This window comes from Hordeum vulgare, chromosome 2H, assembly GCF_904849725.1.
Source record: "Hordeum vulgare subsp. vulgare chromosome 2H, MorexV3_pseudomolecules_assembly, whole genome shotgun sequence".
NCBI classification, from domain to species: domain Eukaryota; kingdom Viridiplantae; phylum Streptophyta; class Magnoliopsida; order Poales; family Poaceae; genus Hordeum; species Hordeum vulgare.
Window position 1 is genome coordinate 75267041 of NC_058519.1, and position 11802 is coordinate 75278842.

The 11802-nt window shown below is 47.0% G+C and overlaps 1 protein-coding gene across 2 annotated transcripts; it reads right to left on the reverse strand.

Moving 5' to 3' along the window:
* Nucleotides 1-5735: 5735 nt before the first annotated feature.
* LOC123425123 (CBL-interacting protein kinase 21-like) lies at nucleotides 5736-10887 on the reverse strand. 2 transcript variants are annotated; one of them, XM_045108795.1, is made up of 13 exons: nucleotides 10444-10879; nucleotides 10297-10359; nucleotides 8461-8532; nucleotides 8237-8344; nucleotides 8054-8134; nucleotides 7932-7985; nucleotides 7727-7852; nucleotides 7379-7588; nucleotides 7178-7279; nucleotides 6705-6821; nucleotides 6503-6574; nucleotides 6285-6359; nucleotides 5736-6168 (listed from the first exon to the last, which is right to left on the reverse strand). In XM_045108795.1, exons 1-13 carry the CDS (start codon nucleotides 10612-10614, stop codon nucleotides 6064-6066), a joined length of 1356 nt encoding a protein of 451 aa, XP_044964730.1. In that variant the 5' UTR covers nucleotides 10615-10879; the 3' UTR covers nucleotides 5736-6063. The 2 variants fall into 2 exon arrangements, with proteins under 2 accessions (XP_044964730.1, XP_044964729.1); XM_045108794.1 differs by having other exon boundaries at nucleotides 10297-10887.
* Nucleotides 10888-11802: the final 915 nt, after the last annotated feature.

An 11802-nucleotide genomic window follows, 5' to 3' on the forward strand; every position in this document is an offset into this window, starting at 1 on the left:
CTCATGAGAAAGATTTCCGTTCGATATTTTCGTGGACAGGATCGCACGGGCACGATTTACAGTAGCCATCAAGTGCAAGGCCGTGCACCTGACATACGAAGCGTCCCCGAGTCGTAGCAAGCTACAAGGACTCTTTAAGACACAACGTGTACCGCTGTAAGTCAACCGTGAACAAACGAATCCACTAGATGTTGAACCCCAACCTAACATCATGCATTTGTTGGAAGATTGTCCTATAAGCAACTACTTGAATTCCCACCTATGAATTCCCGAAATATCTGGTCATGCAATCTGGTACACGGATACAAGGAGTAATAATCACACAACTCCTATACTAACCCGTCACCTGTATCACATCCGTCAACACACAACCAGAATCTCGGACCTTCATCTACAACAGACCCTCGTGATCACAACGATACAAAGTATGGCAGTACTCCCGAACAATCTGCACCAGTACTGGAGACATCGGGGTTATCTCGCCACTACTCGTATTGAAGCAATTACGAACATCCTTCGTTCTGAGATACTAAGAAATCTGAATGATAACGATGTGCTCAAGAATCCCCTGGAGCTCAACTCCCCGGAAGAAAATCAAGTCAGACAGGAGGCACCAAGACAGAACTCCGTCACATCGGCATCATATAGATCCCAAGAATATCCGCGTGATCCTAAAAAAAATTTGAGTGGGAAGAGAAGTAGAGTAAATTATTACGTCAAGATTCCTCACCAGAGCATAGAAGAGGAGAAAAAAGAATCCTACTCTCCGATATATAACTAAGACTCAAATAGTTTTTTCACTAGACTCGACTCGGCCAAGTTCGATCAATCAAGGGGGCTCCTAGGTCGGTACAGGCTCTGATACCAACTTGTCACGCCCAAGATGCGACCCTATCCTCAATTTGGCACGAAGGCCTCGTCAGGGATAGAAGCGCATCTCGTCGTGTCGCAAGAATGGATATCATTACAAGTACATGTACTGAAAAGAAGAGATATATAAAGAGTTGGCTTACACTCGCCACAAGCTACATCAGAGTCACATTAGTACATTACATATCATCAAGAGTAAGAGCAGGGTCCGACTACGGACGAAAATAAACGAAAAAAGAAAAACGACGTCCATCCTTGCTATCCCAGGCTGCCGGCCTGGAACCCATCCTAGATCGATGAAGAAGAAGAAGAGGAAGAAGAAGAAGAAGCATCACCAAATGAACAATCAACGCACTCGCGTAAAGTAACCTTTACCTGTACCTGCAACTGGTGTTGTAGTAATCTGTGAGCCACAGGGGGCTCAGCAATCTCATTTCCAAAGGTATCAAGACTAGCAAAGCTTAATGGGTGAGGCATGGTTAAGTGGTGAGGTTGCAGCAGCGGCTAAGCGTATATTTGGTGGTTAACTTACGAGTACAAGAAATAAGAGGGGGAAGATCTACGCATAACTGACGTGAACTACTCATGATCAAATGAATGATCCTGAACACCTACCTACGTCAGACATAACCCCACCGTGTCCTCGATCGGAGAAGGAACTCACGAAAGAGACAATCACGGTTACGCACACAGTTGGCATATTTTAATTAATTAACTTCAAGTTATCTAGAACCAGTGTTAAACAAAGCTTCCACGTTGCCACATAACCGCGGGCACGGCTTTCCGAAAAGATTTAACCCTGCAGGGGTGCTCCAACTAGTCCATCACAAATTACCACAAGCCGCATAGAAATCCTCAATCACGAAGCTCGCGATCTCGTCGAATTCCCTAGTGGAAAACCTCAACTCTGAGATTACCCAAAGCATCACCGGAATCCCGATGCACAAGATATCTCGTCAAAGGTAAAACTAATCCAGCAAGGCCGCCCGACGTGTCGACGATCCCGATAGGAGTTGCGTACCTCGTTCTCAGGACACGTCGGATGAGCTAGACGTCGGGATCGCTAAACCTCCGGGTGACTAGAGGGGCGCCGAACATCGCTCAGGTGGGGCCAACACTCATGAGGAGCACTGGCCTGGGGGTTGATTAGAATAGTCTGCAGGTGCCGGCGGGTCCCTATGCATTATTATTAGGTTATTAGGCAAATGTAGTACCAAAGTTGGGCCTTGCCAGACCAGCTTTAATCTAAAACGAATTATCAAGGGGGTCCCCATAACAACCCCGATCGTGTTAGGAGCGCTCAATTATGGAACATAACACCGGTAGCCGAAAACTAAGGGGGCAAAGGTGGAACAAAACACCAGGCTAGAAAGGCCGAGCCTTCCACCTTTTACCAGGTATATAGGTGCATTAAATTAAATAGCATTTAAATATGGTGATATGACAAGGAACCCATGTTTCACATGGAAGCAACTGCACCTGCAACTAGCAACGCTAACACAGGGTTAAGCAAGCGGTAACATAGCCAATCAGTGGTTTGCTAGGTCGAACAGGTTGAAGGTAATCATGGCATTGTTGAGAGGTTGATATTTAACATGTGGTAGGCAACGAGACATAAACGATAGAAGCGATAAACTAGCATGGCAATGATAGTAATGGTATCTGGGGAAATGATCATCTTGCCTGAGACCCCGCTTGGAAGAAGAATGTCTCCGTGAAGCAGACGAACCGACGTAGTCGAACGGGTCCTCACAATCCGACACGCTGCGGAACTCTATCGAGACGAAGCAAACCGGAAACACAAATCATCACACGGAATTCACCACAAGATGCACAACACATATGATGCATGAGCAGATGAAAACATGCAAGTCACGACATGACAAATCACACAATCAAACACTACACATTAAGTGAAGTTCAATATGCACGAGTTGCATATTGACGAAACTCCACGTTAATTATTTAGTTCACTCCGGGTTATCTACACGGCAATATTAATGTTGTCAAACATGCAAGAGTTGAAGCGGAAATTAAACTACCTATCTAGGCATTTTAAATGAGGTCGGAAATGACATATAACACCTCCAAAACGACCTCACATGTTAATTTACAATTCTGTCCAGATCTGAATTAACACCTTTAATTAGTTGTTAAACAGCAAAACAAATAGGTTCACATGATTCTACGCGTCAAGGCAAGCAATCTACACATAGAAAACATCTCCAACAGAGCTACGGATCAAAAGTTACAAGCATCGCAAGATATGATGGCATGAATGCAATATGTGTGCAACGGCAGCTACGAGCACTTCAAAACAAACAACCAGCAAGAGAAAATGAAACTACACAAGATTCTAAGCAAGTTTCATGTAGGACATGATCTAATCGGAGCTACGGTTCAAAAACTACGAGCAAAACAAGAATTGACTACAATCTGCCAAAATCAGCCACATAGCATTTTCTACGCCTCACAACTTCGGCTACACAACTCCGATATGCTCAAGAAAGGCATGGCACGGAAGAGGGCAAGAAGCACTACTACAAACTACTAACAACAACTACCATGGCAGCAAGGAGCACTAGGAAAAGAAGACACAAAATGACATCTCACACACTATTTCAGACTTAGTGAAAATGACACCTCCTGAAAGTGCAGTTTTCAGCCTGAAGCAATATTGACAGCAGAAAAACCTATAGCTACAGGAATCCAAATGGCATGAAAATTAACAGCATCCTAGAGGAACACAAGGGGAACAACTAACTCCATTGGACCAACCTCAAAAGAGCTACAGATCTAAAGATGCAAGCAAGACAAGACAGCAACAAAATATAACAGATTCCATACTTGGAAATATTTCAGCTCCTCTAAAACAGCACTATTTATAGCAACTTGAGAGCAAGCAAACAACACCTAAACATGCATTTCTATTGCAACTAAAAATACCAGAGGCTATACAAAACATCTAAGAAGAACTCCCTAGTTGACAACTCCGTCAAACGACGCACGGAATAAATTCTACGAATTAATCAAAAGGGCAACACGGCAAAATATCGCGCGAACTAATCTGCTCAAAAGCTAAAACTAATTGCACAGAAAAATAAACTACGGCCAAAAACATTATAGGCAACACACTATTCTAGGCATACGGCGCGTTAACGACGTCAAATAAATATGCAAGTCTCAAAAACGGATACTACGTGAAATTCTACATCAAATACATATGCTACACGTCGCGATCCGACTTACAGATTAAAAGTTACGGCGTTCTAAGATACGTATATTTTTCTGGAATTTATATAATTCCGAAAAATCCCTAAAAAGAAAATAATAACTATCGGGCCTAATCTATTACTAATGGGCTACAGAGGCACTATGTAAAAAGAAAAAAAGGCGATGGGGGCGAGGGAAGGAGCTGCTCACCTCGGTTGGGCCGGCCTGGTCGACTGAGGAGCAGGAGGCCTCGATCTGGGCCGGCTCGGGGAAGGCGGAGCTAGGCCGGGGCGAGGCGCTGGGGAAGCCGGCCGACTGGGCCTTGGTGGCCTTCTAGCGCAGGGGAGCAGCCCGCGCGGTGCTGGGCCGGCTCGGGAGCCTCCTCGCGAGGCCCAGCTGGGGTCCGCGGGGAGCCGGTCGAGCGGGGAGCCTCGTCTTCTTCCGATCCGAGATCGAGCCAGGGCGGCGCAGGGACTAGGGCCACCGGCGGGAGGCTGCACGGGGTGGAGAATGGCGACGGGAGGAGGCGGAGCCGGCCGGATCCGGGCCGGGGCGGCTTCCCAAGGCGGAGGAGGCAGGCGGCCGGCGACTCGTGTGGCACTCCGGCAGCGAGCACGGACACCAGCAGGAGGCGGCGCTTCGGGAGGACGGCGGGGATGCGGGAGACGACGAATGGCGATGAGGAGCTACGGCTCGGGTCACTGGAGGCGGTCCCGTCTCCGGGGAGGTCCGGATCTGGAGCGGGCCGCACCGGAGACCGGCGGCGGAGGGTGGCGCAGGAGCGACTCGGGACGGGATGGGCTCGCCAGATGGGCTCGACGGGCCGGTCGCGGGCTCGGCGGGCCCGGAAGCGCTGAGGAGGCTGAGGGGAGGAGAGAGAAGAGAGAGAGAGGATTAGGGTTAGGGGAGGCACGTATTTCGAGGGAGAGAGAGAGGGGCTGTCTTAAAATGCACACGGGGACTATTTATAGACAAACGGGGGGGGGGGGGCTCGGTTAACCGGAATCGCGTTCTGGATCCAACCGCGGGGTCGGATTCGGACGATTCCGAACGCGGGTATGGGCATGCGGCCGTGTAGAGGGGATATCCGGAGACGAGAGGGAGAACGGGCGGCGCGGCACGAATTTTAAAACACCGACAGACGTCCGATGAATAACCAAAGACGGTGCCGCTACGGGCGACCGTTCTCCGATCACGACGAAATTCGATAGGCGGACTCGCTATAACTAATCACGACCGCACGTCAAATCTCAACCCGATCAGAGAAAGTTTTAAACGCGCTTTAAAAACAGGGTTTCGACGGTGCCGCGGGCGCGTGCGGGTGCGGTCGGACTCAGAACGGACAACGACGAGGACCGGCAACTACTAACGAATGCAAGTTTTAAAAATTGGCGGCAACGGAGATGCCGATGCAATGCAGATGATGCGCATGATGCGATGGTGATGCGACCAATATAAATAGACACACGACGAAAACGGAAAGAGAGGGGAATCTTCTGGAACGTCGGCATCGGACTGTCACACATGCATCTAAAAGAACTGCACTAGAAGAACAATCTTCTATCATATATTATATTCTTCCGAAAGTCATGGAAGTCATTTAGGAGCTGAAGGATTTGGACAAGAGATCTGCCTTCCAGTATACATCAAACTTAAGAGGTGAAACAAAGATCAGGTAATTCTTATATGTACACTTCAACTGTTTACATCATATTTCACACAAAGTCAGTAGCAAATATGCCCAAGGAGGGTAGCCCAAAGTAAAAAAGATAAAATTACGATGAACCATCCAAGAGAAATCTTTTTTTTCCTTGGATGGTCAATATTTGGTATTTGAATGGTGTAACTTGTATATCTACAAGTTGGTTTTACAAAAATGTGACATACATGGTACCTAGTGGTGGCCTGGGTCCTCTTGTCAAAAAGGGAGGACCCTTTTACCTAGTAGGCTTGCTAGAAAAAAGGTAGGGGGGCCTTTTATCAAAAGCTACTATTATATCGATAAAGCTCTTGTCTCATGGAGTCCTTCTTCAGAAGTTGCTGGCTTTTGCATATTCCCAAGTCGTCTGAGAGCGTTGCACACAGCTGCAGCAAGAATATCACAAGTTATAAATTGAAAATTCGGATGTTGTGCTGTGACCAAAATGATCAAGAAATAAACAAATTATTTAAAACGGACTAAGCAAGGGAAGTAACCCTACCTGTCTGTATAGGGAACAGTCTCCACATGACCTTTTTAGCTCAACAACATAAAGAGATTCATTGATCTCAAACACCTGGAATCACAATGCAACAATGTTAAGATGCAGCAGTGTCTAACAGGAACACATTGCACCATGAAACAGAAGCTGAATTGGATTGTTTCTTTTCTGCATGAATCTGTTCTTTAACTGTGAAATATTTAATATCATAAAAGTACCTCAGCAGAGATTAATAATGATCCATGCCCTCTTGGATTTGTTGGTCCCTTGCGCTCTTGGATCACTTTTAGCTGTAGAACATGATAATATAGCTGTCAACATCACTGACTGAAGAAAACAAAGTTTGTACACAATCCATTGAAACAATGAGTTTTAACACGATGCAGTTCTTAGTCCATAGACGCATCTGAGGTCACTAACCTTGCCGTTGTTCTTCTGTACTTGGAAGCCCATATTTATGACATTGCTCTCTATCTTCTCAAATAGATAAGTAGGGGGATAGTTTGATGCAAATCTGATTTTTCTTTCTGAGACATCCTGCAACGAAGTCAAGTATCTGAGTTTAGTGGAGGGTCACTACTACAATGAAGCACATTTATAACCCCATAATATTGGCATAGCAGATGTTCAGTGAGGACATTTACACAATTATAACAACAATCAGTGGCTTTGTCAGTCACTGGTTCCTGTCTGCTATTATTTTCTTACATTGCCTAACATTTTTATTGTTTGCTATGCTTATTGTCTCAAGTGTGGCCCTTCCAAGTTAGATCCTGTTGGATGTATGGCTTTGGATTGTATCTAGCTTAGACCCTTTGGTAGTAAATTTTGAGGAGGTAAAATGCATGAATATACACTAACAAATGAGATGAAGAAACAAATATTGAACTCACTTCTTTCTCAAAAAACCCAGATAAATCAAGGCACGAGGACATTCCAATGAGTTGAAAAGCATTCATCTGGTTGATTGCGGGGTTGTCTTGAATGCCATTGTGCTTCAGAAAAACCAGATGAAGTTCAGTCTTTTGTCACTCGATTAATATTTAAAACCATGCGATTATACATCAAATATCAGTGCACATCTCATAGGCTACCTTGGTCATGTGGGAGTTGTCATCGCCAACGTAATTATCGTCATCATCATCAAAAGGCACTGCTGGAGTATAACATTGATTGAACCAATCATGCGCCCTCATTCCATCCATGCCAAGGCGAGTAATGGGGTTCGGATCCAGGAGTTTTCGCAGTATATCTTGGGCTCCTGGCGAAAGCCATTTAGGAATACGATAATCCCCTTTCAGAATCTGAGAATAATATCACACTGTGAGATATATGGCCGCGACAAAAGAAAAAGAAAAGCACGTTGTGAGATATATGGCCGTGGCAAAAGAAAAAGAGAGAGCATGTTTTGCTAATGTGGGCCTTGATTCCTTGATTCATACCTTCTGATAAAGGACAACCATATTTTCGTCATCGAACGGAAGATTCCCTGTAAGCATCACATAGAGGATAACGCCACAGGACCATACGTCTGACATGGAGCCATCATAGCCTTTGTTGAGAAGGACCTACATACATATACCACCATCAAGAAACTATGAACCAATTTTAGGTTCAGAGCCAGAGGAAATAATGCTTGGACATTACCTCAGGGGCTATGTAGTTAGGGCTGCCACATGTGGTATGCAGTAATCCATCTTTCTGAAAATGGGGCTTTGTTTTAGACACCAGAGGAATGATTCAGCTACCCAAAAGGAAAAGCACCATACCCGTTGATGCTGTGGAAGGGCGCTCAGTCCGAAATCAGAGACCTTTATGTTCCCTTTCGCATCAACCAGGACATTCTCGGGCTGCAGAAGGTGCGGAAGAATGTCAGGTCTTGATCACTCATCCATTTGGATCGTTCCTCGTAGTTGGGAATCAAAGGTTGGAAACCCTCAATAGTTACTTACCTTAAGGTCCCTATGATAAACCCCCCTCTCGTGGCAATAGCTTACAGCATCCATTAGCTGCTGGAACAGTTTCCTCCCTTCCTTCTCTGGCAGCTTGCCCTTTAGTGCCTGTCATGTGTTAGGGAGTGTTAGAGATGCATGTGAAAGCCTATTAATCCTCTGGAGTATGCTTCATTAGTTCTCCTTCATTGGCACACTGAGAGCACGAAGAGAAGAATTCTTACAATTTTCTCAAATAGCTCTCCACCATTTACGTACTCGAGGACCATGTATATCTTGGTCTTGCTTGCGGCAACCTGCAGAAGAGAGGTGAAATTTTAACACACAGGCTGGCCATGGATAAGGTTGCCGTGAATAATTGTTGATACAGAAATGCCCGATTGTTTTTTTTTTAGATATGATTTCCGTTTTTTCATCCAAATTTACGTTTTAGGGAATCAAATTTTGAACGGAAGAAGATGACCTCAGCTTTCTTGGCTGGTACTGCATCTCCAGTTTATGATTGCAGTTTAGATTTGCATATTGCAGTTTTTTTCCATTAATGCATTAATAGCTTGGAGATTGTAGGAGTCAACTTTGGAGATATCAGTTTTGTCGTTAATGAATGTGCTCCCTCCGTAAAGTAATATAAGATCTTTTAGTAGATCACTATTTTAGTGATCTAAGAAGTATTATACATATTAGTTTACAGAGGGAGTACTTTCTTGGTTGTGGCCTGTTGGGTGCAATTCTACGTTTCAGGGGACCAAATTTCTAATGCTTGCTTGGGCGGGCAGGCATCGTTTTCCCAACCGTTCTTTCTGATGATCAGGAGGCCAAGGAGCAAGCCTGCCTATAACATGGATGGAGCTGGAGTTTATCCACTAAAGCAATCAAGTCGGTGAGCCAAACACTCAAAAGAAACGGTCTAGTATCCCCGCTTTATAAAATTACTTTTTGTCTAGACTATTTGGTACTCATCCCTCGTTGCAATCCAACCGTCTAGCCGGTCTGGTTCGGTTCTTATCCTCTCTGCATTGCATTTTGCAGTATATATATATTATGATGATGGCGTGCAATTGCCTTGCAAGACCAAGAAGTTGCCCGAAACGCACAAACGATAAACTACACGCCTCCCCGCTCAATGATTGTGTTCCGTTTTGGGAGCAGCCGTTTGTTGGCTTCCGGGTTGCTTCACTTATCGTTAACATTAACACGGGGCCGTCCTGATCCGATCGCCGTCGTTCGCCGCGGTGGACCGGCGGCGGCCGCCGGATCCCCGGATCCCACGGCTGGGATGGCACGCGGACGTCCGGTCAGGTTATCATGATCCCGACTAGTAGTAGTATCATAATGCCCAATGGACCATGGACGTCATCGGACGTTGACAGCCGGTATTTTGTTTTCTTGCTGCACGTAACTACGCTGGATCTTGGCCAATCCCAATGGTCGCACTAGTATAATGCACACAGGGCAGAAAAATAATGCTCGCCCTGGTATAATAGTAATGCTGCTGAGAAAATGCAGTGAAGAAAATTAATGGTGGCGTGTAACACGAGAGCGACAGGGCTCTTGCCCTTTGCTGCTCCGGCTGGGTAGAAAATTCATTGTCTGTCTGTCTGGCTGGCTAGTCATTCACCTTGGCGTTCAGTTTTTGTACACGGGTGTCGCGGTCAAGAAAAGGGAAAGAAAGAACCCATATTTAACTGCGCATGTGGGCGGTTATTCAAAGCGGACTGCTACTGGGTTGCTCGGTGGAGTCTTCTTCTTCTACCTATCCTCTCCGTAGCAGAAACAAGTTGAGATAGTAAAATGATTGGAACCCGCCGCAGCTTTGGAGGTTCAGAAGGCAACTTCAATGGCGCACAGTGTGGCAGGCTGCGAATCGATGTGCCGATCACGCGACTGGCGCTCATTTACTCCCACCCAACCACCCGAGCAGTACCCAACCCATTGCGCCTTCGGCGGCCATGGCCTTCTCCAAGAACATTTCAACGGGAAGAAGCCAGGAGAAAGAGGACAAGGAATTGTCTGGACAGTCTGCGGAGGAAAAAAATTCGGGGGAGAAGATGTAGTGGTACCTCGTAGAGGCGGACGACGTTGGGGTGCTTGAGCAGCTTCAGCGTCGCGATCTCCGTCTTTATCTGCGCCACCACAGCCACGAATGAGCAAGCAAGACGAAAGAATCCAGGGATCGATCCATGGATTGGGCGGAAGGGGGCGCGCACCTGCTCGTCGATCTTCATGGCGAGGATGCGCTGGCGGTCGAGGATCTTGATGGCGAAGGGCCGGCCCGTGTCGGCGTGCCGCGCCAGCCTCACCTTGCCGAAGTGCCCCTCCCCCAGCGTCCGCCCCATCTCGTACTTGCCCATCCGCATTGCTCCCTCCGTCGCCGCCATGCCGGCGCGGGTTCGCCGGCCTGCCGGCACCTCTCGGCGGGGGTAAAGGTCAGGACGCGAGAGCGGCTACGACTCGAGAGCGAGAGCGCGCGCGGGCGCGGGTTCGCCGACCTGCCGGCACCTCTCGGCGGGCTGAAAGGTCAAGAAGACGCGGGAGCGAGAGCGAGCTAGAGCGCGCGCGCGCGTCCGTGGTAGGGTGGACTGGAGGCTGGGAGAACGTTAGGTGGGAGGCAGGGAGAACGCGGGCTTTTATCGGAGCTCGGCGAGGCGCTCGGGGAGTTTATGGGGGGAGGGAAGAAATGGTTTCTGATGACCCGACCTAGACTCAACCTCAATTTGACTCCATCAAGCCCTTTTATTTTTGCTTCCCAGTTTCAAAAGAAAAGTTCTCATTTAATTTAAGGTTTTTACTTATTTATGTCTCAAAGGAATCACGGGGGATCAGGCTTGGCCGCACGTAAAAGAGTGTGTGTTGCGTGCGTGTCTTATCCTATCCGGACGTTGATTCGCAGATCATCCGTATTAATTTGTTGCATCATTGAGGATTGGATGAGAAAAGTCGGAGTTCGGTCCTTTTGCTCGACCGTAAAGGCTGCTGATCGTGTCTTTGGGTGTTTTGTTTCTCGCCGCTTTGTCAAATTATTAGAAGGTTGTATTCCACGAACTGATTGCCTTTTCGCTTCTGGACGGTTGTTTATCTTCTCCAAAACACGCGGGAGAATATGCAAACCATTTTTAGGCGTCTCCTTCGGAAGAGGAATGACAAAAGGGGGAACAGCTATGTGTCTCGACCACCATTTTCAATTTGTGAAAGCTCATGCGTTGGTGTCATGTTATCAATCAGCAGTCGTGCTGATGTCCAAGTCCAACGCTAGATTCATAGGCATGATTGCCAACTGCCAAGGGGGGCCAATGTCATGGTGCTTGGTTGCTTTCTATCTAGCCCTTGCGGAGCCAGATCCGATCCACGTGTGTGCTCGCAAATGGATGAAGGTCCTAAAAGGCTAGTAAAACAAACAACACGTCAGCATGCACGCAACTTCCAGTCCTGATTAGTAGGAGTACTTGCTCTCTTCCAGGCTCGAAGTACTGCTTGACTGCAACCTGGTTTTGCCTAGCCAAATGAAGCGTCGGAGCATTACTTAATCCCACATCGATCGATCGCAGATTTGATCCCGACAGGAGGTG

Excerpts from the sequence above, each read along its gene's own strand:
- LOC123425123 (XM_045108794.1), bottom strand. The coding sequence starts at position 10,614 with ATGGCGGCGACGGAGGGAGCAATGCGGATGGGCAAGTACGAGATGGGG. Across the intron at positions 7,589-7,726 it reads TGGTTGTCCTTTATCAGAAG|ATTCTGAAAGGGGATTATCG; the intron begins GTATGAATCAAG and ends TATTATTCTCAG. Across the intron at positions 6,575-6,704 it reads TACAGAAGAACAACGGCAAG|CTAAAAGTGATCCAAGAGCG; the intron begins GTTAGTGACCTC and ends CATGTTCTACAG.